The 25,771-nt window shown below is 39.2% G+C and overlaps 2 protein-coding genes across 13 annotated transcripts; one reads left to right on the top strand and one right to left on the bottom strand.

Annotated features, from left to right (window-relative positions):
- Positions 1-293: 293 nt before the first annotated feature.
- On the bottom strand, positions 294-10,532 carry LOC136337815 (protein FAM200C-like). 5 transcript variants are annotated; one of them, XM_066279653.1, is made up of 3 exons: positions 10,428-10,526; positions 4,264-4,423; positions 294-3,270 (listed from the first exon to the last, which is right to left on the bottom strand). In XM_066279653.1, exon 3 carries the CDS (start codon positions 2,590-2,592, stop codon positions 655-657), a length of 1,938 nt encoding a protein of 645 aa, XP_066135750.1. In that variant the 5' UTR covers positions 2,593-3,270; positions 4,264-4,423; positions 10,428-10,526; the 3' UTR covers positions 294-654. The 5 variants fall into 5 exon arrangements, with proteins under 5 accessions (XP_066135750.1, XP_066135748.1, XP_066135749.1 ...); XM_066279651.1 differs by having other exon boundaries at positions 10,361-10,458; XM_066279652.1 differs by lacking the exon at positions 4,264-4,423 and having other exon boundaries at positions 10,428-10,532.
- On the top strand, positions 10,480-22,541 carry GAR1 (GAR1 ribonucleoprotein). 8 transcript variants are annotated; one of them, XM_066279657.1, is made up of 7 exons: positions 10,480-10,600; positions 11,127-11,334; positions 13,141-13,295; positions 13,861-13,920; positions 17,631-17,772; positions 21,818-21,895; positions 22,270-22,541. In XM_066279657.1, the coding sequence occupies exons 2-7, from the start codon at positions 11,139-11,141 to the stop codon at positions 22,281-22,283; spliced, it is 645 nt and encodes a 214-aa protein (XP_066135754.1). In that variant the 5' UTR covers positions 10,480-10,600; positions 11,127-11,138; the 3' UTR covers positions 22,284-22,541. The 8 variants fall into 8 exon arrangements, with proteins under 8 accessions (XP_066135754.1, XP_066135752.1, XP_066135758.1 ...); XM_066279655.1 differs by having other exon boundaries at positions 10,595-10,708; XM_066279661.1 differs by lacking the exon at positions 10,480-10,600 and adding an exon at positions 10,719-10,860 and having other exon boundaries at positions 11,127-11,235.
- Positions 22,542-25,771: the final 3,230 nt, after the last annotated feature.

Here is a 25,771-nt window from a genome sequence, read left to right as displayed (position 1 = left end):
AAAAGACATAGAACTCAACTTGAAGGGGCTCTCATAAACCAAAGAGGAAACGATATAAGCATCCAAAATAACAATAAAGGATTGAAATAAACATTAAAACAAAATGATGAAAAGTTCTTTATTTTAGCTAATAATTGCTGAAGAAATTATAAAATCAGCATATCACCATTTTGTAGTCCCTTCTGAACTAATGAATCTAGGTGGTGATCATCAATAGCTGCTAAAACCATCAGATGAAAGCAGGTAGAAATTTTTTTTCTTACAGTGCAAAAATTTTAATATTTAGAATTAGCCAGCTGGACTCAGTTTAGATGATCCCATTTTGTTGGCAACATCCAAAGCATCATAGTTGGGAGCCAGCGGAATGAACATATGCCTTCTTTTCTCCATCAGGTCTGTTCAGGGTGTTGACCTTGGCCATGTTGATGTCATAGAGCAGGGGTCAGGAACCTTTTTGGCCGAGAGAGCCATGAACACCACATATTTTAAAATGTAATTCCATGAGAGCCATATAATATGCTTAACACTAAATACAAGTAAATGTGGGCATTTTATGTAAGACCAACACTTTTAAAGTACAGTAAGTCTCTGAATTCTTTTTAATAACGTTGTTATGCTGTTGCTAACCAATGATGAATAAAGTACTTTTTACCATTAATGCGACTTCTGGTGCTGCATGGTTTTGCTGATGGCTTTGTAGTCTGGTTGATATGTGGTGAGCTTAAGCTTCATGCAGGCGTTGAGACTTCCATCCATTAAACGTGATCGTAGGTTGGTCTTAACGTTCTTTAGATGTGAGAAAGACTGCTCACATGCATATGTAGAGCCAAACATTGTCAGTACAGCAATACTCACACGCTGCAGTGTGTGGTATGTGACAGGAAGTGCATTCCAAGTTTTGACAATCAGCTGGTCCGCGGGTTGAAGTTTTTTCATTTCTCCCCACTTGTGTTCGCTCACCAACTCTGCTTGCTGTCGTGCAAGTCTTTCCAAATCTTCATTCAGTGACTTGAACTTATTCACCCACATGTCTGAGGCCTTCAGGTCAGCAGTTTGTAGCTCAAAATCTCTGACGGAGACACCGGGGATGTAACTCAGGTCGGCGCTGTCCATTGCACACTCGTGTGGATGGGTGATGAACTTAAAAAGACGAGTGCGCTCACGAAGTTCTCCAAAGCGTGCTTTGAATGACTGCAGGAGATCAGCTGTGAAGCCCGCTAGCTGATGGAGATCAAGATGTTGAGCAGGGTCACTTGCTGTACATGCATCTTTAAACTCTCTCAGTTTTTCAAAGTGTAGTAAACGACCTGTTTCAATGTCCGCAATGAAGAGTTCCAGCTTGTTTTCAAATGCAAACATTGCTTGTTGAAGGGATAAGACTGTATTTCCAACGCCTTGCATTTTCACACTGAGCTGGTTCAGATGTTCAGTCATGTCCACGAGATAGTAGAACTTCAGGAGCCACTCAGTGTTAGCTAACTCAGGATGCTCGATGTTTTTCATTTCAAGAAAAGTCCGAATTTCACTCAGACAAGCCGCAAAACAGCTGAGCACCTTCCCTCTTGACAACCAACGCACATTGCTGTGCAAAAGCAGACCAGGATAATTATTCCCAACTTCATCCAGCAGTGTTTTAAACTGGCGATCATTTAAAGCTCGGGCAACAATAAAGTTGACCACCCGAATGACCAGCGACATCACCTCACCAAGCTGCTCACCACACATCTGAGCACAAAGTGCCTCCTGATGTAAGATGCAATGAAAACTTAGGATTGGCCTCTTTTCATGTTCACGAAGAAGCGCTACAAATCCTCTGTTTTCCCCCACCATGCATGGAGCACCATCAGTACACACCGAAATAAGTTTATCCATTGGCAGATTTTTTTCTTTAGCGAACTCAGTGAAAGACTTGAATAAATCCTCCCCTCTTGTTGTCTCTTTCATAGGCAAAACAGCAAGACTTTCCTCATGTAGTGTGTCACCAACAGCATACCTTGCAATCACGCTGAACTGGGATAAATGGCTTACATCTGTTGACTCATCCAAAGCAAGAGAAAAGAATGGTGCTGCATTTATGTCCTTCATTTGTGTTGCCTCAATTTGACTTGCCATCATGATGGTACGATCATGAACAGTTCTTGCCGATAGAGGCATGTCTTTTATTCGTTTGATTATCTTTTCTTTATCTGAAAAGTCATCAAAAAGTTCATTGGCAACATCAAGCATGAATGTTTTGGCATACTCTCCAACTGTGAATGGCTTTCCGTTTCTCACAATTGCTAAAGCACCAGCAAAGCTAGCAGAAATCAAGTCACCTTGTTGGGTCCAAACATGCAGTTGCTGCTGACTAGCTTGCACTCTGCACAGTAGCTCTTGACATGCTTTCTTCCTGCTGTCCCCCACTGGATATTTCCATGCAAATGTAGTATGGCGTGTGTTGAAGTGCCGCTTTATATTTGACCGTTTCATTGATGCAATTTTATTATTGCATATTAGACACACTGCAGAACCTGCTCTCTCCACAAAGGCGAATTCCTCTGTCCATTCCTGCTGAAAAGTACGATACTTCTCATCTTTTTTTCTGTTAGCCATCTTCTTCGTCAAAAGGGTTTCTGCAATTAGCTAGCTGACTACTTGATTAAAAGGAGGGAAGTTTACTTCCTGACTTCACAACGACCCGTGTACATTACGCATTATCCAATAAAAATTTGGTGTTGTCCCGGAGGACAGCTGTGATTGGCTCCAGCCACCCACAACCATGAACATGAGCGGTAGGAAATGAATGGAGTGTAATACATGAGAAGAGAATGTTTTATATTTTTAACGTTATTTTTTTTAATTAAAGATTTGTCAGCGAGTTGGATGCTGCCATCAAAAGAGCCACATCTGGCTTGCGAGCCATAGGTTCCCGACCCCTGTCATAGAGCCTCTTCATAGCCTGTTTGCTCTGGTGCTAGTTGACCTTTACAACTGCAATGGACACAGGTACATTGTTGTCTTCTATCTTCTTCATGGCTGACTCAGTATTCAGGGGGAACTTTATGGCATAGTGGTCAAGCTTGTTTCTCCTGGGACGCTGTTCTCAGTATATTTTGCTGCCACTGGAGCCACAGTGTCCTGGGCAGTAGGACGGTGGGTGATGAATGGATCTTCTTTCTTTATTTTGTGGCTGTGGATGCCTTTCAGCACTGCTTTCTTTGCCTTCAAAGCCTTTGCCTTGACTCTGCCTTTGGGAGGGGCAGGGGTTTCCTTCTTCACTTTTAGTACCACCTTTTTGAAAGAAAAAAAAAAAGGAAAATTTCCAATAGATGAACCAAGTTGATACTGATCCCACTGACCAATCTTAACATTGCCAAAAGAGAGATAGCCACAAATCATCTGCCTCATGTGATAAGACATTATTTTTTTGGGGAAAAAAAATGAGCCTGAACACAATTCTCTAGATCTTACTGTTACTTAGCCACCAGTTTATTAGAAATACAGAGAATAAACATGGTTTATATCACCAAGAGGAAGGAAAATTCTGCAAGCAAAAAGTTTCTTCAACAAATGCCATGGGAAAAAAAAACAAGCAGAAACTGGTAAAGAATAAAAGACATGTAAGAGATATAGCAATCAAATGTAATGCATGGGCATACGCTGGATCTTCACCAGTCCTATACTAAGGACTTACTACTTTTGCTAGATGTGATCATGGTATGGTACTTATGTTTAAAAAGTACTCTGCTGGAGATTTATGGGTTAAATACTATCTGGGGCTTACTACAAAATACTCTAGCAAAAATATATACTTTAAAAAATATACAGGGGTCTGTAATGAAGCAAGATCTACAAAATGCTGGTAATTATTGAAGCTGGATTATGAGTACACAGAGGTTCATTATACTGCTTTCTCAACTTTTGGTTATGTTTGAAATTTTAATAAAAACTTTTATAAAAGAAAGTCAAAGGTTCATATTAATGTTTCCAATTTAATGGCAAGTTGGCTAAGTCCTTTAAAAATTTTGTTCCAATAGTGTTAAGACCTTCCTTTTCTTGTCATTTATATCTCATCAAGTATTTTAGATTTCCTAACCTTTCACTAACGCAATTGGATGTATGTTTTTTTAGATCCCATAATTCAAATGTACCTCGGTATTTTCTCTTGCTCCCTTCTTTTAAAATTTCTTTGACTGTTCTATTGTCATTTGTTGACAAGCAGAAGCTTAATGGATGGGCAGAAATTCAAAGAATAGAGTTCAGTTAAGTTCAATGAATACTTACTGAGCATCAGTTTTGTTTTTGTTTGGTTTTGTTTTACAGCTCTGTGCTAAATTCTTAGCAAACTGCAAAACAAGATGCAGTTCCCACTCTTCAGGAATTTAGTCTAGTGTAGATCTCTCAGTTGGGGCCTGAAGATGTCATCAGGGGTTCAGTGAGGTTACTAGGTGTTTTAGAAGAGAATGGAAAAAAATTTTTTTAATTTCCTTCTCCATGCAGTACGAGCACTTGCAGTGATGAACAGATCAAGTAGCCCTGTTACTAATCTTGCTAGAGATTGTTCACCTATACAGCGGTGGACTTCACGATTGTTCATTTGTTTGAGTCTGTTCTCAGCTTTTGATGTGAGCTAGGGAAGGAAAGCTGTTGATAATTGGTGAGTGCTGAATTGTACCAAGGGAGGGATGATTTTGATACCATCAGCCTCTCCCCCTGAACTCTATCCCCTATCCTCCCCCAACGTACCTTTACGCACAGTCAACTGAGAGTAAACAAGCTGTCCTGATATGTTATCAACTCAAGGGGCAAATTTTAATTCTATGGAAAGACCTTGTAAACACTATGACTCAGATGGCTCCCTATTCCTTTGTCATGTTGTAAATATTGCAAAATTTGGAGCTTGTAGGTTTAAAGTGAAATATATTTTTAAAGATTTCATTTTTCTTCTGTGATTCTCTTGTTTTGTTTTCTTGTTTTACATTCTATTGGCACCTATTTTACAAACATGACTTAAGAGTCCAATGTGGTAATTTTTTATTTTTTAATTTTTATTTTTTTTAAGGCCCAGAGGCTCTGCCTTTTTTTTTTATTTTTTTTATTCATTTTAGAGAGGAGAGGGAGAGACAGAAAGAGAGAGAGACAGAGAGAGAGAAGGAGGGAGGAGCTGGAAGCATCAACTCCCATATGTGCCTTGACCAGGCAAGCCCAGGGTTTCGAACCAGTGACCTCAGCATTTCCAGGTCGATGCTTTATCCACTGCGCCACCACAGGTCAGGCTTGGTAATTTTTTAATACAAAGTAGGAGATAGGAGAGAATTTTAGGACTAGGTAATTCTGATAAATAATGAAGAACCACAACTTATAAATGCAGCAGTGGCTCCAGCAAAACTGAAAAGACACATCTGCAAATCATGTTAAAGAAGCAAATAATTTTAAATGGTCTTTGAATTACCAGAGTAAAAATTTGTTTAAAAAGTTAGTCATCTTCAGTATAAAGGTCCAAAAAGAAAGGGTTTTTTTTTTTGTTTTTGTGTCTTTTTAAGTGAGAGGAAGGGAGATAATAAGATAGACACTCACATGTACCCCAACCAGGATCTATCCAGCAACCTCCATATGGGGCTGATACTCGAATCAATCGAGCTATCCTCAGTGCCTGAGGCTGACACTTGGACCAACTGAGTTATCCTCAGTGTCTGAGGCCAACACTCAAACCATCTGAGCCACTGGCTGTGAGAGGGATGAGGGAGAGAATAGGGAAAGAGAGAGAAAGAGAAGCAGATGGTTGCTTCTCGTGTGTCCTGATGGGGAAATCAAAGTTGGGATGTCCATATGTTGGGCCAATGCTCTATCCACTGAGCCAGCCTGCCAGGGCCATGCAAGTTTTTAAGCAGACTCTTTAACTAAAAAAGGAAAAAGCCCCACAGTTGGTAAGACCCTCACAATTCTAGTATATAAATTTAGAGAATAAAATACTAGGAAAATACATAATGTAAGAAATTTAAAAATGTTTCGGCCCTGGCCGGTTGGCTCAGTGGTAGAGCGTCGGCCTGGCGTGCAGAAGTCCCGGGTTCGATTCCTGGCCAGGGCACACAGGAGAAGCGCCCATCTGCTTCTCCACCCCTCCCCTTCTCCTTCCTCTCTGTCTCTCTCTTCCCCTCCCACAGCCAAGGCTCCATTGGAGCAAAGATGGCCCGGGCGCTGGGGATGGCTCCTTGGCCTCTGCCCCAGGCGCTAGAGTGGCTCTGGTCACAACAGAGCGACGCCCCAGAGGGGCAGAGCATCGCCCCCTGGTGGGCGTGCCGGGTGGATCCTGGTCGGGCGCATGCGGGAGTCTGACTGTCTCTCCCCGTTTCCAGCTTCAGAAAAATACAAAAAAAAAAAAAAAAAAAGGTTCATTGTCTAAGTTTGATAAATTGATGACATGGCACATGATGCTTAAGAGATTTTGTGTAATAAACCAAAAAACCTTTTATCCACAATGATGGATCAACACATTTCAATACAAATGTCGTATGTTAGCATTTGCAAGATATGTAAATTGTGGTGAAATTCAAGAAAATTTTCCCATGATAATAAAATGCTGCCCCAAACAAAGGCCAAGCTACATTTATTATTTTGTCTTCATATTAGATACAAAAGGTACATTTGGGAGAAAGTGTTTGCCACCTGCATTGATGGTGCCCCATATATGATTTTAGCATCACTCCCTAAGAAAAAGAAAATCCTGATGTATTCACTACATACTGTTTTCCTCCCAGACAAGGGCTGGTGCCAGACATTTTTGGAGCTGAAATGAAAAAAATTCTGGGAGATGCTACAAAAATGACTAAAATTATCAAATGGTTAAATTTATCGAGAATGTTTAAAAACCTATGTGGAAACCTGGACAAAGACCACATAAATCTACTACCACATGCAGAAAATCTGGCTTGGGAGATCATTCATTCATGGGAAAGCCAGCAGCCTTGTCATGAGAATGCTTAAGCACTCTGTAAACAGGCCCACGTGGCAAGGAACTAAGTCCTCTTGGCAAGAGACAGCATTAGCTTGCTAGGTACAAGTGAGCTGTCTCCAAAACCGATTCTCCATATCCAGCTGTGCATTCAAAGGATTGCAGCCCAGTCAACACTTTGCAACCACATGAGAGACCATAACCAGGACCAGCACACTAACCTGTTTCTGAATTTCTGACCTAGAGATTATGAAAGGTATTGTTCATTGTTTTAGGCCCTAAGTGTTGGGGTAATATGCTACACAGTAAGAGAAAATAATACAGATTTTGGTTCTTAATAGGATTCTTGAGCTAAGAAGTGAATTGCGGGAATATTTTCAGGAAAATAGTCTAGATTTTGCCAAATGTTCTGAAGTTCAAGAATGGCTGCAGAAACTACTCAGACATTTTCTATCACATAAACTAGTTGAACAAGTATCTTCAAAGGCCTGGAGAAATATTTTGATTTCAAGTGACAAGATTCTTGGTTTTAAATAGAAATCTAAATGTTGGAAAAATCATACGGCAAAAAGAAATCCTGAAATACACTGCTCACAAACATTAGGGGATATTTCAAAATAAATATGAAGCGATTAAAAAAAGCATTTGATTTTTATTAAACAAGAACATCAGAAAAGCAAACAACAAGTCAAAGAAAGTTGTTCAATTATGCAAATGTGATGCAAACTCAATTTTTGTGATTGAGTAGCAAGTGACATATCAAATGCTTTTTTTTTATAGCTTCATATTCATTTTGAAATATCCCCTAATGTTTGTGAGCAGTCGGTTTCCACTGCTGCTTGCACTTGAGAATGAGAAAGTCTCAAGTATCAAATTGAGGCCAAATTGCAGTAGAAACTGGAGAACAAAACTGAACAGTATTTTCCCTCCCTTTCAACACAAGTGTATGACTGAATGAGGGCTCCTTTCTCCGCACCTTCTCTTCAGCCTCAGCATCTGACTGAGAAAGAACTTTGTGAGTTGATGATTATAAACATAATATGAAATTTGCTGATCTGTATTTCTACAGGTTCTGGATTTCTGTGAAAGAAGAGCATTTTGCCTTTCATAGGAAAGTAATAAACATTTTACTGTACTTTTCAACTTCTTACTTGTACATCTTTTTTGTGTATAATGATGAGCATTAAGAACAAAGACAGAAACCATTTCATTATGGCTGCAAATGAAATCTGTGTATGTCAGTCTTAAGACTGACTCAGACCTGAGAATATACACAGCAAAAGACAAGCAAAGATTTCATATTAAATAGGTACATTTCATTATTTTTAGTTTTAATACCAACACTTTTATGCATATATAGGCCTATAGAAAGAGATTAACATTCACTAAAATCAATTTGCAACCTTGCCTAAATTAAAGGAAAAACTAGTTTCCTCTGTCACTTAATTTGCATCATAATTGATATTGTTTGTGAGGAGGGGAAAACTGCAGAGGTGAATAAAAATAAATTCACAGAGAAACCTTCTTTACTCAAAAGAGCACCGAGTTGTACAACAATGTGAATCACTGGACTACATGTTTAAAAATGATAAAGATAGTAAAGTTTATGTTATGTGTATTTTATCAGTTGAAAAAGCACTGACAATCATTATTGGGTCATTATGTCAACTTGCTAGCCATGTTTATATATATATATATATATATACAGGTGTTAAATAAATATTTATGCAGGTGTTTAAGACATGAAAATTATTTCAAGGGCTCCTCCAGGGTAGAAAGACAGAAAAAGACTGGTCCCATGAATGAATGGGATATGGAGCTTTTTCCAAGCAGAAAGTGTTCAATTGTGCAATGAATGGCAGATAAAGAGAAATAAGGCAATAATGTTGGCTTGATGGGGCAGAGGGAAGGTGTAGAGGCAGGGGAGAAGTATTACTAATTATATAGAAGGCCTAATCAATAGAGAAATTCTACTTTAGATTTGTTGCTAAAGGAAATGGGGAGCTATTTGGAGTACTGAGGATGGCTGTGGTATGAGGAAACTTTTAGTAAGGTCAATATGTCATCACATGCAGTATAGATAGGAGGAAGAAAAGTTAAGCCTGGAAGTATTTACTTTAAAACAACAAAGATGCTGAGAGTGTGAGTTGTAGTTCACTGCTGTTATTGCTGTACTTTTGAATGCTTATAGGTTGTATTGGGTGATTTATGGTATGAATAACACAAGAAAGTGTGGTTGTGATAATAGGAGGCCTGGAATGACAGTACAAAAAACTACCTTAGAAGGAATGAATAGAAATTGATGGCTTTGGATAAAAGAGAGTGCAACCAAGGCTGGGTAGGGATGTTGATAATGATGATAAGAGAAGAAGGAAAGTGCTCAAAGGTTCAGAAACCAAGAGTTCAACACTACCATGAGGACAAACAGAACTGGAGTGATGAACAATTTGGGAAGTGGAAGCGGGGCCCAGCGAGGTCAGCCGCAACCCCTGCGGACCAAGGACCGCCGGAAAAAGACTAAGGACTGGGAGAACCCAAAGTTCTAGGCTGTCCCTCTAATTAGCTGGGGAAGTTACTTCACTTCTCTGAATGTCAGTTCCTTACATGTAAAATAAAGTGGAACGAGGTAATCTTGAAGGTCCCATAAAAGTACAGCGGTTTCATCACACTGAGCTGGAGATACTAAGTGGAACACCGATTACACTGAATATAAACAAACACTAAATGACACAAAGCAAAATAGAGCAGGTGAGTTATGAATATTTCTACCTCTGTATGATGTATAGATTTAATTCAATTCCTTTCATATACAGGACTGTTAGGTGCTTTCTCAAGCAGCTTACACTTTATTGTAGAAGACATGTTGTGATTCCTCCTATTTCCATAGTGAAATTAACAAAAATTCTTTCAAAATCAAAACAACCCTCTTAATAGGTACCACCACCCTTCACTCTTTCGGAGATCGGCTGTACTAAATATCAAGGTAAGGTCTCAGAGGGTGTAAAAGAGACAAACCAAATTAGATAAATAGGTCACTAGCTTTCTTTGGGTGAGAAGTTTCAGTATAAGCTTAGGTCAGATATCAAGGGCTTAAAGGAAGAAGGGTAGAGGGACTTGTAGTACAGCCTGGCAGAGCTCAACACGTACTTGACAAATGAATCAACTACCCGGTACGAAGGATAAAATACGGTTTGGTTTCCTATCAGGTTAACAGTTTCTTCCAAAGAACACGGGCATCTTTTTCTTCTAGTGAAACCACAGAGCAAAAATATGGGCACACAGTTGAGCCCATAATTGTGCGTACTTCAACTATAAGAAAGGAAAAACAAAACAACTCGGAAGAACGCGCGCACACCCCGCACCCCACCCCCAAACCGAAAACAAAGGCGGACAAGCCCTCACACGGGGTCCGGACGCGCCCTCATCCACCTCTGGGCAGAGCGCGGCGCAAAGCTCCTCAGAGACGTGGCAACGAGCTGACGGCCCAGGCGATCACCTCGCAGCCGGGAAGGCGGGGCCCGGCGAGACCAGCCGCAACCCCCGCGGACCACGGAGCGCCGGGAGAGGGCCCCGGCTCCCGCCCAGAGCCTCCGGGAACAGCGCCGCGGACACACCCGGGCAACGTCAGGGCGCGGCGGCCGCCGCTATTCTACGTAACTTCCTTGGCAGGCAAGTGGACTTGACTGTCGTAAACCAGGGTTGAAGTTGGGTATTATTGCTACTCTTTCAGCGCCGGAGGCTGTTTTGGAAAGTTTCACAGCATCGTTAGTTCTGCCAGTGAGTTGTTTTTTTAAATTTTGTAAACAAGTTATTCGTGTGTTCTGCTGTCTCCCCCAACTTGGCGCCGGTACGGAGGCCGAGGAGGCTCAGGACCGGCGGAAGTGCCGGGCGGGGGTGTGCGCGCCCGGCCCGAGGCGCACGTGGAGCTGGTGAGTGCGGCAGAGACAGGGGGCGCGGCGACGCTGGACGGGAGCCCAGCTGCGGGGGGGAGAAGGAAGGAAGGAAGAGACAGCGGCGCGAAGGTCTTGCTGCCTGCAGGGGGGAAGCACCAACTGAGGGCGACGGGTCTGGCGGGTCAGGAGACAGTGTCGTTACTACTGTCCCTTTTATGCTACGCTGACCGGTGCTCACAGATATTAGGTGGTGTACCCAGAGGCCACAGTAGCCAAATGGCACGCACTGTCTTTCTCGCCAGGTAGGAGCAAGCATGTCTTTTCGAGGCGGAGGGCGTGGAGGCTTTCATCGAGGTGGTGGCTTCGGTCGTGGCGGCAGCGGCAACAACTACTTTCGAGGTGGAGGTGGCGGTAATTTCAGAGGCGGCGGCAGAGGAGGATTTGGACGTGGGGGTGGACGCGGAGGCTTTAACAAAGGCCAAGACCAAGGACCTCCGGAACATGTAGTTTGTATGTTGGTGTGAAAGCTTAGCCTCCTTGTGGGGAGGGAAGGGTTGCGGAGGTTGGGGGATTGTCTTAGAGTAGTGAGTGTGACTGGGAGTCCGGTGCTGTAAGATAGATTCAGCAACCTGCTGCAGGGTTGGGGAGTCAAGTCTGTGGAGATGCCGTAAACGGACTTATAATCCTCATCAGCATGTAAGGGTGGGAGTAAGAAAGCTGAAGGACACGTAGAGTGCATCGTGGAGTTGGAACTTGAACTTAGGCCAAAAGGAAGATATTAAATAGGTCATATTTTGTGCTTACCCCAGTTGTCCCCATTTTACAGATAAGAAAACTGTGGTTCTGAGTTAAGTTTCTTTGTCAGAGTCATAGTTAGGAATAAGTGATCAATCAGATATATTTGAGATATAAAGCAATGCAGCACGTTGTCTCACTTGATCTTACTCAGGGAAGAGAAGCGAGAAAAAGATTTTGTTTGGAAGGGAAACTACTCAAGGGCAGTCAAGCAAAAAGATCAAATTAGAGCAGTTTTCTGGTAATTACCAATGAAGTGGGATGGAAGTCATGAAAAGTGAGACAGATTTGACAGTACAAGCCTATATCTAAGAGGAGAAAGGATGAACACAGTCTCACATAAATAGTAAGTTGGATCAGTAAGAAGGTGATGGCTGGAGTCAGAGATGCTAGCCCAGAAGCTGTTTTAACAGTCATGCATGAAGGAAGTCGTGCATGGTGTAACTGAGAGGAACAAGGAAAGGTTAGATGGAAGAGTGATTTTTTTCTTTTCTTTCTTTCTTTTTTTTTTTAATGCAGGAGGGGAAGAGAAGAGAGGAAGGGAGAAGTATCAACTTGTAGTTGTGTCACTTTCATTGTTCATTGGTTGCTTCTCTTACGTGCCTTGACTGTAGGGCTCAAGCTGAGCCAGTGACCCCTTGCTCAAGCGAGCAGCCTTGGGCTTCAAGACAGCGACTGTGAGATCATGTCTTCTGATCCTACACTCAAGGCAGTGATCCCACGCTCAAGCTGGCGATCCTGCACTTAAGCCGGCAACCTTGGGGTTTTGAACCTGGGACCTCAGCATCCCAGGTTGACTCTCTATCCACTGTGTCACCACCGGTCAGGCTAGGAGAGCTATTTCAATGAAAACAAACTTTGTAGAACTTGGCCAATATTGATGATTGATAAAAAGTTCCAGGTTTTGAGCCTGAGTGATAAGGGTGGAAAGTTGGTTTTGTAGCATTGTGATTAGTATTTTAGTTTGGGTGTCAGGAATAAAGGTAATTATTTTGAGATTCCACAGTTTTCTGGAAAAGATTGAAGAATCATTGGTGAAGAGGTAGTAGTGACAAAGTATAAAAGGAGAGAGAGATAACAGGCGAACAACCAAGACTGATTTTACAATTAGAGATTGAGTAGAAGGAAGAATAGACAGTAAAATGTTTAACCAAATAATAGTAGTTATTATTATAATAAAGTCAATGTTATAGGTTGAGTGATCTTAGTGTGCCAGGTATTTTTCTAAGCACTTGATATTTAATGTTGCACTTTACTAACAATACAGTACTACAAGTTAGGTGTTGGAACTATTCTTATCCCTGTATTAAAGATGAGGACACTTTAGCAGAGAAGAGGTGAGACCCTTACTCCAGGTCACATAGCTAGTGTGTTGTGGATTGCTGTACCAACTCAGGAAGGCTTTGTGCCTCAGTAGAATAGATATGGTGAAATCCCAGATAGCCAAGAAGAAAGCTTCCAGAAGAAGTTAGTATCATTTGAAATTATTTTATATTTTAATGTTTTCTTGTCCTGTTTCAGTATTAGGAGAGTTCCTGCATCCTTGTGAAGATGACATAGTTTGTAAATGTACCACAGATGAAAATAAGGTGCCTTATTTCAATGCTCCAGTTTATTTAGAAAACAAAGAACAAATTGGGAAAGTGGATGAAATATTTGGACAACTTAGAGATTTTGTATCCTTTTTTATTAAAAGATGCAGTGATCTCATTGAAAGGTTACTGTTTGCTTTTTCTGGAGCTAAGTATTAATTAAACTTGTTGCTTCTTGAAACTATACAGAGTATTGGTAAGATTGGATGTAAAAGAGAATCAAAAGAGGAGAATGTATTACTATATATATAGGGGTGGGCAAAAGTGGTTCTATAGTTTGTATGGGAAATACAATAATTAATTAATAAATAATGCAAGAATACATTGTTTTGTGTACTCACAACTGTAAACCTACTTTTGCCTACCTCTATATTGTAAAGATAGGTCCTTTTGGTGGGGGGGTTAGAAATGATTGCCGTTTCGGTAAGTTCTGTAGGACTGAAGTATTTGCTTTGGATATGATGGTGCCACTGGAATAGTATGGTGGAACTGGAAGTTTTAAAACAAATACTAATTTTTGCTTGGAAACTCATTTCTTACTTTTCTTAAATATTTCCATATATTCTAACCTTGTTTTTAAAGTTACGCCTTAATTCAGGTTATCTTTTTAAAAAAATCTTGATTCTTTTCTCCTTAATAAAATTAATAGTATTTTTCAGTTAAGTTATCAGAAAACATGAAGGCATCCTCCTTTAAGAAACTACAGAAGGTAAGTCAGGCTTATGATACCTGGGATCCTTGGTTTTCCAAGTGAATGACCTACCTCAGGGCAGTCCTGTGTAGGGCACTTGAGACTCCTGAAGTATAAACTGCATCACCAGTGAAGCTCTTAAACTGACCTGTTCTGTTCTTCAGACATTGAACTTACTTATCTTTAAGAGTAATTTATTTAATACAGGCTTTCACAAAGTATTCCTTGCTCATATTAGCAAATTCTGTAACTGCTAGAGGATGTTTTCTAGGTAATGTAAAATTCTCTTACTAAAAAGCCTTGCATGACCAAATATTTTAAGTAAAACAGTAAATTATAAAACTGATATTTTTTGGGGAAAGTCAGATATTAAATGACTTCACCAATCTTTCAATAACATTATGGTATATGCTGTGCAAGAGAAATACAGGTAGCTCTGAGAATGTTACAAGTGGGTATTGGCTTTCTGAGGAAGTGAGCTTGAAGCTGAGACCCGAAAGCTGACTAACAGTCATTCCCAAACCTGGCTTCACATCAGAATTATCTGGGGGTGCTTTTAAGAAGGTGTATTTCTGGGTTGCACTCTTAGAAATTTAACTCAGTATGTCTTAGGTAGGGACCAGGACCCCCAGTTGTAAAAAAGAATGCTCTTGGATGACTTTGATGTACTTAGGCTAGCACTTGGAAATACTGTGCTAGTTAAAGAGGAGGCAGTGCATTACAAGTAGAGAAAGAGTATGTGCAAGTCTCAGACAGTAAGGCACTTGAAGGATCCAAAAAACACAAAGGCGTAGCTTGGACATAGAACATTTAGGAGTGAGAAGCTGTGAATTAGGACTAGAGGTAGGCAGGGGCTAGATTACTTAAAGCCTTCAGTTTCTGGGAAAGAGTTTAGACTTCAGTTTTAGTTTTGATTATAAATGTTAGGGAAAATGATTAGATTTATATTTAAGAGCCTTGGAGGCACTGGCCGGTGGTTCAGTGGATGGAGTGTCACCCCAGCATATAGACGTCTTGGGTTTGATTCTGGATCAGGGCACACAGGAGAAGTAACTATCTGCTTTCCCCCTTCCCTCTTCCCTTTCTCTCCCTCGTCCCCTCCCGCAGCCAGTGGCTCAGTTGTTTCGAGTGTAGCCCTGGGTGCTTAGGATAGCTCTATTGGAGTACATCAGCCTCAGGTGCTAAAAATAGCTTGGTACTCCAGCATTGGCCCCAGGTGGGGCAGCCAGGTAGATCCTGGTCAGAGCACATGCAGGAGTCTGTCTCACAATCTTCCCTCCACTCACCTATTAAAAAAAAAAAGAAGAAGAGCACTGGAAAAATAAAAGAGCATTCTGGGGAGGAGGGCAGTACTCCTAATTGAAGGGGTCAGTTTGGAGTCCCAAAAGATGTTTTGGACTAGGGCAGTGACAATGGAAGTGGAGGAAAATGAATGAGTTTATGAGAGATATGGGAAGTAGAATTGATAGGCCTTGGTAATTGATGAACTGTTGAAATTGAAGTAAAATATCCTATCATTGTTCAGGGTTTTGCCATTTTCTGAAATGGGCAGCACTGGAGAAGAAGGGAATTGGGGGAAAGAATGAGTTCGGTTTACATTTGTGAGATACTCACATAGGTGCTCAAAAGGTGGATGGACTAGAGATAGAATTAGGAAGTAGTCCTTGTACAGACATAATATGATACAGTCTAGCAATCCAGAATGAGAGGAGGCCTGACCAGGTGGTGGCACAGTGGATAGAGTGTCGGACTGGGATGCGGAAGGACCCAGGTTCAAGACCCCAAGGTCGCCAGCTTGAGCGCGGGCTCATCTGGCTTGAGCAAAGAGCTCACCAGCTTGGACCCAAGGTTGCTGGCTCCAGCAGGGGGTTACTCAGTCTGTTGAAGGCCCGCGGTCAAGGCACATATGAGAAAGCAATCAATGAACAACTAAGAAGTCGCAACGCGCAACGAGAAACTGATGATTGATGCTTCTCATCTCTCTCTGTTCCTGTCTGTCTGTCCCTGTCTATCTCTGCCTCTGTAAAAAAAAAAAAAAAAAAAAAAAAAAAAAAAAGAATGAGAGGAGGAGCTTTGGGGCACCCCCAAAATTTATACATCTGTTATTAGAGACTGAGATGTAATTGCCAATAAATGAAAAGGCAAACCAGGAGAGTTTCATAAAAGTGGTATCTTAAAAGTTAAGAGAACAGAATATTTCCAAGAGGAAGTGCTTAATTATGGCAAATGCTGTTGCAACGTGTTCATTGGATTTAGTAACATGGAGGTCACCAGATCATGGAGCCAATGCAATGGTGGGCCCAGAAGCCAGCTTGGGATAGGAGGTGAGGTGAGGATGCCAGGTGCTTTGGGTGGGCCAGGTTTCTCATTTGATGACCTGAAAAAAAATGCCCATATAATACCCATTTAAATAAATTTGATCTGGATGCCTGCCTTTTTTCTCAGCATTATTTGAGAATTTATTGAGTGTTTTTTAAATCACAGGTGTTAAAGTGGTACATTCTACCACCTCTTCCCATTTCTAGATTCACTGTTCAGGTTCAGGCCTTTCTGCAGTACAGTAGCCAGTAGCCATTTGTAGTTTTTGAGCACCTGAAATGTGGTGAGTGAACTCAGGAACTGAGTTTTCAATTGTTAATTAACTTAAATTTAAATAGCCACACGTGGCTAGTGGTTGCCATATTGGACAATACAGAACTAGATAATATTATTGAGATGATGGGCTCTGAAGGGAAGAAAAGTGATAAGGTTATATCTAAAGCAGGATTCAGACATCTTGTTATAAATAATATATTATAATTTTGAAATCCTCACTGGTGTTTTGTGTGAAATATACCCTATTATGTTGCATTATTATATAAAAAAATTTAACTCTTAATTATAGGGTGGGTTTAGTGTCTGCAAATCTTCTGTTACATATGTTCAGTAAAAAGCTATTGATCCTTTATTAAAGTCTTGAAATAGCTAGTATGTCAATGTTTTATTTTGTATTTTAATGCTGAATTTTTAATAGTTTTATTTATCTTATAGCAATTCTCGAGTTAAAATGTAGTTAATTTTTGGAAAGCATTCTCTATTTCTAAGGAGAAATGAGATTGAGTTATATGCATGTTATGCTTATTATGTGCCAAATTTTAAGTGCTTGAGGTACATTACCCTTTCGATCCTCACAAAGTACTATGGGAGGTCCGTACTTTATTATTTTGATTTTACAGATCAGAAAACGGGTACAAAGATACTAAGTCCTTGCCTAGGGCTACACAGTAGTGTGTAGTCAAGTTGGGGTTTGAACCCAGGCAGTTTTTGTAGGTTCTTTTTTTTTTTTTCAACAGAGACAGAGTCAGAGAGAGGGATAGTCAGGGATGGACAGACAGACAGGAACGGAGAGATGAGAAGCATCAATCATTAGTTTTCCGTTGCGCGTTGCAACACCTTAGTTGTTCATTGATTGCTTTCTCCTATGTGTCTTGTCCACAGACCTTCAGCAGACCGAGTAACCCCTTGCTTGAGCCAGCGACCTTGGGCTCAAGCTGGTGAGCTTTTGCTCAAACCAGATGAGCCTGCACTCAAGCTGGTGACCTCGGGGTCTCGAACCTGGGTCTTCACATCCCAGTCCGACGCTTTATCCACTGCGCCACCGCCTGGTCAGGCAGTTTTTTGTAGGTTCTTAATGATTATACTATAGTACTCCCAAGTCATTACACTAATTGTTTCTTTTATACTTCCAGTTTTATATAGACCCATATAAGTTGCTGCCACTGCAGAGATTTTTACCTCGACCTCCGGGTGAGAAGGGACCTCCAAGAGGTGGTGGCAGGGGCGGTCGAGGAGGAGGAGGAAGAGGAGGAATTGGCAGAGGTGGTAGAGGTGGTAAGTTACTTGTGGGACAAAATTTATAATGAAATTTCTAAGTTGCAGCCAATTCATATAGTACAATTAAATTTTGCACATAGGCAGACCTTCCTAATGTTTATTTTTTTAGTAAAGCTATCTTCAAATCTTGGCAAATTGCCATATTAATAATGCTTAGTTTCAATGACTTATTTAAAAAGAAAAATTCTAATAAAGTATAATTTTGAGGGGTTTCATCTCTTTGGGTTATTTATGTTTGGTTGGGCGTTTTTATAAAGTGTAAGATTATTAGAACTGAATTATAGTTAATGTCATTTAGTGTGATTGTATGCTGGGAGTTGGTCATATAATCTCTTAATATCCAGCAACACCTTGCAAGGTAGGTGATACCCTTATTTTGTGGATGAGGAAATAGGGGCTTACAAAAGTTAATTTGCTCTAATCAAATAATCGGCAGCTCAGAAATAAAATGTGTCTTCTGATATCATGCCTAGACCGTTATCAGTAAATTAATTGCTTTGAGTTCAGTATTTTGTCACGTATATCTTCAAAGCTTTGGTACATTCGTTGTTATGGACAGCCAGAGGATGAGCAGGGTTGGGGGTGCTCCAGTCTGAAGGGTGTGGTGGCTGGATGCCTGGAGGCAGGGCGGAGCCAGCGAGGTCAGGAAGAGGAGCTGAAAATGGGGCTGGGAGGCTTCTGTTACTGGAGCAGAAAGAAGGTGGAACTCTGTTTTCACCTTTGCCTTTTCTCAATTTAATTACCATTTTACTCTATAAATGTACTTTTTGGGTCTAGCTATCTAGGAGATAATTTATTAAGAGACAAACATTTAAAGTATTTTTGGGAGTACCCTTTGGGTATTTGATGAAAGGAGATCCCTCATTCCTACTCTATATTTAGTCTCATGCATAACATTAAAAAAATTCACTCTGGTCTACTTTTTGAAAACATTTATATTTTTATACCGGTATTTGAAAGTATATATATATTTTTTTCTTTTAATAATTTCTCAAAATTTTTTTTGTCAGTTACAGTTGACTTTCAATATTATATATTTTATGTTAGTTTCAGATGTACGGCATAGTGGTTAGACATTTATATAACTTATGGAATGATCCTCCCATAAGTCTAGTACCTACCTGACACACGTATTACAATATCATTGACTATATCCCTATGCTGTGCTTTACATTCTTGTGACTCGTTTGTAACTACCAATTTGTACTTATTAATACCTTCACCTTTTCCCCCAGTCCCCCCACTCCCTCCCATCTGTCAACCATCAGTCTGTTCTCTGTATCTATGAGTCTCTTTCTATAATATTTGGTTTGTTCTTTAGATTCCACATATAAGTAAAATCCTACAGTATTTGTCTTTCTGTCTGGCTCATTTCACTTAGTATAATACCCTCTAGGTCCGATCGTGTTGTCGCAAATTCTAAGATTTCATTCTTTTTATGGCACAGTCATATTCTATTGTGTATATGTACCGCATCTTCTTTTTTTTATTTCTTTTATTTCTTTTTCCAAGTGAAAGGAGGGGAGACAGACAGATTCCCACATGTGCCCCAACCGGGATCCACCTGGCAACTTCCGTCTGGGGCCAGTGCTCTGCCCACTTGGGGTCATGCTCACAGCCAGGCTATTTCTAGTGCCTGAGGTAGAGGCTTCATCCTCAGCACCCGGGGCCAATGCACTCAAATCAGTTGAGTCATGGTTGCAGGAGGAATAGAGAGACAGAGAGAGTGAGAAAGAGAAAGAGGAGAGGTGAAGAAGCAGATGGTTGCTACTCTGTGTGCCCTGACTGGGACTCAAACCCAGGACATCTACTCGCCTGGCTGACCCTCTCCCACTGATCCAACCTGCCAGGGCCTGTACCACATCTTGAATCATCTATGGATGAGCACTTAGGTTGCTTTCCTGTCTTGGCTTTGGCTTTTGTAAATAATGCTGTAGTCAGTATATGGGTGCATATATCTTTTCTAATTAGTGTTTTGGATTTCTTCAGATAAATACCCAGAAGTGGAATTGCTGGATGATACGGTAGTTCTACTTTAAACTTTTTGAGAAGCCTGCATATTGGCAGATTTTCCATAGTGGCTGTACCAATTTGCCATTCCCAAACAATGCACAAGGGTTCCCTTTCTCCACATCTTTGCCAACCCTTGTTTGTTGATTTATAGCCATTCCAACAGATGTGAGGTGATATCTCATTGTGATTTTATTTTGTATTTCTCTCATGATTAGTGACATTGAGCATCTTCTCATATGTCAGTTAGCCATGTGTATGTCCTCTTTGGGAAAATGTTCACTTCCTTGCCCATTTTTTAATTGGATATTTTTTTGGTGTTGTATGAATTTAAATTTTGGATCTTAATCCCTGTTGGATGTATCATTGGTAAATATTTTTCTCCATTCAGAAGATTGTCTTTGTGTTTTACTGATGGCTTCCTTTGTTGTGCAAAAACTTTTCAGTTTGATGTAATCCCAGTTTATTTTTTCTTTTTTTCCCCTTGCCTGAGGAGATATATCAGGAAATAAAATATTACTAAGAGCAGTGTCAGAGAGTTTACTGTGTATGTTTTCTAGGCGTTGTATGGTTTTGGGTTTTACATTTAAGTCTTTAATATCTTTTGAGGTTATTTTTGTATATGGTGAAAGTTGGTTGAGTTTAAATTTATTTTTTTGCATGCATCCAATTTTCTCACCGCCATTTACTGAATAGACTCTGTTTTTTTACTGCACTGTTTATTTTTGCCTCCTTTGTCATGGATTAATTGACCATATAGGTGTGATTTTATTTTTGGACTATATTCTATATTCTTCATTGATCTATGTGTCCTTTTATGCCTATTCTCTGCTGTTGTAATTACTATGGCCTTGTAGTATAGTTGGATATTGTGCAGTGTGATACTTCCAATTTTGTACTTAAGATTGCTGTGGCTATTTGGGGTATTTTCTGGTTCCATATACATTTTAGAATTATTTGTTCTAGTTCTGTAAAAAATACCATTGGTATTTACAGGAATTGCATTAAATCTATGAATTGATTTGGGTGGTATGGATATTTTTTAACAATGTTAATTCTTGCTATCCATGAGCACAGTATGTGCTTTCATTTATTTGTATTTTATTCAGGTTCTTTGTTCAGCTCTTAAAATTTTCTGAGTACAGGTCTTTTACCTCCTTGGCTAAATTTATTCCTAGGTATTTCATTTTTGTGGCGCAGTTGAAAATGGGATTGGTTTCTTAATTTTATAGTTCATTAGTGGTATATAAAAACTGACTTCTGAATATTAATTTTGTATCCTGCTACTTTACTGAATTCATTTATCAGTTCTAATTGTTTTTAAGGTTCTCTCTATGTAATGTTATCTGCAAATAATAAACAGTTTTATTTCTTCCTTTCCAATTTGGATGCCTTTTATTTCTTGTCTGAATGTTGTAGCTAGGATTTTCTATTAATATCTCTTTTCATAATTCATCATTTCTTACAAAGTAAGCCCCCAAAATAAGTAAAAATGGAGACTGAAATAGGAAGCCTGTATGTGTTGGATAATAGAAGAATTCTTTACAGATTTAAAATTTCAAGGCTCTTCAACATGTGATTATCAGTGTTGGTCCATAGGCAGCTCAGTTAATCTTAAAGGGTGAGTCCACTGTGGCATGCTTGGATGAGAGCTGCTCTGTATCTGTTCCACCTTGTTCTTAGGATAAAAAGCCTTTCTTCAGTCAGAAAAGTCTTCACCATAATCAAAAGTTAAGGTGCTTATTCACTTAACAATAGGGCTAAATCAAACTTTAAAGTAACAAGCTTTTCTATTATAATTCATTGAAACAGAATATTTGTTTAGGAAGTTGTAATCTAGGATTTCAGCCTGCTACTCAGTTGGCACACTTCCACAGTTTTTTCATTTTTACCTTTTAAAAATATTCTGCTGGATAAATTTGTGAATCTATGTTTATTTTTCTTTATAATTGTAGGAATTGTATTGATATTTGTAGGCTTTTCAGAATATGATAGACTGTAGTTATCAAGTAAATGTTTCTTTTGTTTTTAGGTGGTTTTAGAGGTGGGAGAGGAGGAGGTAGAGGCGGAGGCTTCAGAGGCGGACGAGGTGGGAGTGGTGGTTTCAGAGGTATGTGTGGAAACAATCTTAAAATGACTAACTTTCTAAAATGGTATTGTCTGCCATTTTCAAGTTTGTATTTAGTTTTATTTCTGTTTGCCAGGAAGTCTATGGAACAACATGATGTTCTTTGCTTTAGCCTAATTTATAGGTTTATTATATTCCTTGATTTCTCCTTTGACTATTTTCATTTACTTCTAATTTATTTTGCTGTGCTTTTAATTGGAAAAATAAAAATGTAATATGAATGACAGCTAAATTTGGTAAAATACATTTGCTAAACATCATAAGAACTAGTGCTGATTTTAAACTTGAGACTTGGTTTATAGTGCTATTAAAAATTCATTTCTGTACCTTTACTACTTTCATTTTCTCTTAATCAGGGAGAGGACATTAAGTGTAACATTTGGCGGAGGAAGTAACCAGTTGATTTCTGCATTAACCTGTATAATCTACTGTGGATCAGGACCTTCTTTCTTGAGCAAATCTCGAAGTACTGGTTGTTATATGACAGTGTCACTCGGATGTCAGCGCCATACAAACATGAGTGCAAGACAGTAGGCACTAATGTTCTGAGTTTGAACAAGTGTTTTAAAGTTTTGTATAATCCTTGAAACTATGGTTGCTTAATAAACATATTTTTCATATAAGCATATTTGAATTTCTACAATAAATTTTTTTCCTGTGAGTTATTTAGAGCTTTATTTATTAAACCAGAACTATTTCTGAAGTTAAATAAAAAATTAAAACTTAAACCCAGTGGTTTCCATTGTAGAAATAAATGATTGTTTATATATGTAAGGCCAGTAGCCACCTGGCCCATGCAGGTTCGCATTTGATTTGGACAGAGGTAATGAAACAACAGAGCCAAGAACTGGTGGGCCATTACCTTTAATCCTCAAGCTTGCACCCAGCGGGCGAGAAATACACACAGTAGGAAAACTTCCCTTTCAATTCAGGGCTCCCAAAGCCACTGACTCATCCGAGTATTCCTAGAATCAAAGGTTTCTCCCCCACCAGCCTTATTCACCTCCGTTCCCCATCTCCTTTCTGCACAAACTGACTTTTCCTTCAGCACTCCGCCATCTTGGCTGCCTCTCCTTGCAATGCTAGTTTCAGGAACCGAAAGAGAGAAAACCCAGGTCTGTCTCCTTTATAGTGTAGAAATCAAAACCTTTTAGCCAATATACAGACAGGCAGTCTCTGATACAAAGTCACTTACCTGAGGCATGAGATTCCTTGTAAGAGTGCACCACCGCACATCATGCAATAGTCAAAGGTGTAGGGAAAAGCTTAAGTGTTGAGAAGATCTTAGTATCAAAAAGGTGGGAAAGGCTTAGTCTTAAAACAGCCTTAGGCTGTAAGGATCCTGCCTGCTTACAGCCTGTCCCCCACACCCAATGCAAATTATAAGAGAGCAAACATATTTGCAAAACTTATTTGACCCACAACATATATAACATCTTTTAAAAAAATAGCGAAACAGTACTTTAACGTTATTTATAAACTAACATCCCCTTCAGAATATTTACCTTTTATATATAAGAATGTCAGCACCCTTTATTATACATTTGTGTGTTAAAGCAATTTCTCTAATTGTAATGATTAAGAAAATTTTAATATTGATTACAACTATTAAAATTGGAAAAGGCCTGTTCAAAGTGAGAACTTAAGTTCAAGAAATTTCTGAAGAAGCATTTAATTTTTCTCATTCAATATAAATTGAACATTGAAAGTTTTACTGATTGTTCTTATATTACTTTTTTAAAGGGACTCTATAAAGGTTTAAGATGTTATTCACCTTAAACATTTGATTTCCTGCTACACATTCATATTCCTGATTAGAGACACTGCACGTGAAATTGGTTTGGCCCCTATTGCTGTTGTAGTATCAAGAAGTAGCCATGATAGCAGGTTAGAGTACTGTGATAGGAGACCGTTTATCCTGCCATCGCCCTGCACCCCACCAGCACTTGTGTTTTTTCTCAGAAGGAATGATGTGGCCATATCATTTCCTAAATTTTTCTAACCTAATTCTCATTAGAATAGCGTATAGCATTACCTGTCATTATTGTGGATTTTACTTATCTCTTTTGATTGATGGAATTGTGGCAGGATAAGTAAATATGTAGGCCGTAAATATACACGATGAACAAATACCGTATTTTTCGCTCCGTAAGAGACATACCTGACCATAAGACACGCCTAGGGTTTTAAGGAGGAAAATAAGAAAAAAAAATATTCTGAACCAAATGGTATGTTAAAACATTTAATAAAATACCATATTTTTCGCTCTATAAGACACAGGCATTTCCCCCTCCACTTTTTGGGGGAAAAGAGTGCATCTTATGGAGTAAAAAATACAGTATGTTGAAAATGAATGTTTCACAGGAAGAAGCAGTTGTGCTTTTACAACATGGGAAAGGAGCCTATTTGATTTAGAATCCTTTGAGTTGAAATTGTTAAGAGTTAGGGCCAGGGTTTCTCTTCCTGGTTTGTAAAAGGCTTGCCAAGCTTTAAAGAGTACATGACATTCCCAAGGACAAATAATAGTACAACATTCCCACACTTAATTATTTTTTATTGATTGGGAAGAGTCAGGCAGGGAGAGAAGGAAGGATTCATTTGTTGTTCCACTCTAGTTGTGCATTCACTGGTCACTTCCTGTATGTGCCCTGACCGGAGATTGACCCCACAACCTCCGTGTTTCAAGACAACACTAACCGACTGACCTAACTGGCCAGAGCTCCCACACTCTTTGTTATACTATTTTTAAAAAGTCTTAAAATGGTTGTGATGGAACTAGTCTACTGGTCTGTAGTCAAACCACTTGGAGATTTCACCTCATCCCAATATAGTTTTTCTGTGTCACTCGTGAAGGAATTATGAAAAAGTACTTTGAATATACCTATCTATAATAAATAGCTGGCCACTTTTGGAATCATTTAGTTTTTATAAATGGAAATAATTATTTCTGGAAAATTTAAGTGAATGCTACTGTTAGGTATATAATCCTTCACAGAAAAGGAAGGCACTGTGAACCAAAACACTAAATATTTTTTGTTTTATTCTGCATACTGAATGTAAAAAAAAAGATTTAAAACCTATCAAAGGTTTTAAAAGGAAGAGTTCTACTTAGGTATTACAGTCATTGCTTTGGGGTTATTTGAAAATATTTTGTTATGGGAATATTCAAATTTACTTGACTAATATTGATATTCTGAAGTATTAAAATTTATTAAGAATTTGAGTTCTGGTAGCTATAAGATCTGGGACAGGTCACTGAACCGGATTTGACTGCTTCAGTTTATGGCTAGCTGAGTGAATTGAGGAAAAATATTCTCTTGGGCCCCTTCTCTCTGCCCTTGTAAAATTTATAAAATGAAGATGGGGAAATATAGCCCTCTAGTGGTTCTGTCATGCTTACACTGTTGACTTGGGTGCATCTAGCATTTCTCTCAAGTTACTGACTTTAAGAAATTCATTATTGAGAAGAATCATATTTTAATATTACATGGCGTAAAAATATGGGGGAAAATGTGTTAAGGATATCTTATTCTAACAATAAATGCTCATGTTAGATTGTAACCCATTTATGTAACCTAACTTTTAAGTTCTAACAAGATGGTCCAGAATATTAGAATTGCCCTGCACTTTATGATTGACTCCAGGAGCGTGGCTGATATATACTATAATAATTATTATTAGATAATTACTTGTGCATATTAAAGTATAGGGTAAATTTTGAAGTAGATCATGTTATATCCATGCTATGACATACAAAGCTATTAATAAGTTAGACTTAGGTTTACAGACTACGGCTTATGGAAAACCAGTTACAGAATGATTTTATAATTACATATCTCCCTGTTTTTGCTTAAAAGA

This window comes from Saccopteryx bilineata, chromosome 5 (genome assembly GCF_036850765.1).
Source record: "Saccopteryx bilineata isolate mSacBil1 chromosome 5, mSacBil1_pri_phased_curated, whole genome shotgun sequence".
Taxonomy (NCBI): Eukaryota; Metazoa; Chordata; class Mammalia; order Chiroptera; family Emballonuridae; genus Saccopteryx; species Saccopteryx bilineata.
This window is presented reverse-complemented; position numbering and strand designations above follow the sequence as displayed.

What these genes read in the sequence shown, in the direction of transcription:
- LOC136337815 (XM_066279652.1), bottom strand. Translation starts at nt 2,592, where the DNA reads ATGGCTAACAGAAAAAAAGATGAGAAGTATCGTACTTTTCAGCAGGAA.
- GAR1 (XM_066279657.1), top strand. Translation starts at nt 11,139, where the DNA reads ATGTCTTTTCGAGGCGGAGGGCGTGGAGGCTTTCATCGAGGTGGTGGC. An exon ending in CCTTTAAGAAACTACAGAAG is followed by an intron (nt 13,921 to 17,630) that starts GTAAGTCAGGCT and finishes TTATACTTCCAG; the next exon opens with TTTTATATAGACCCATATAA. An exon ending in TGGCAGAGGTGGTAGAGGTG is followed by an intron (nt 17,773 to 21,817) that starts GTAAGTTACTTG and finishes TTTTGTTTTTAG; the next exon opens with GTGGTTTTAGAGGTGGGAGA.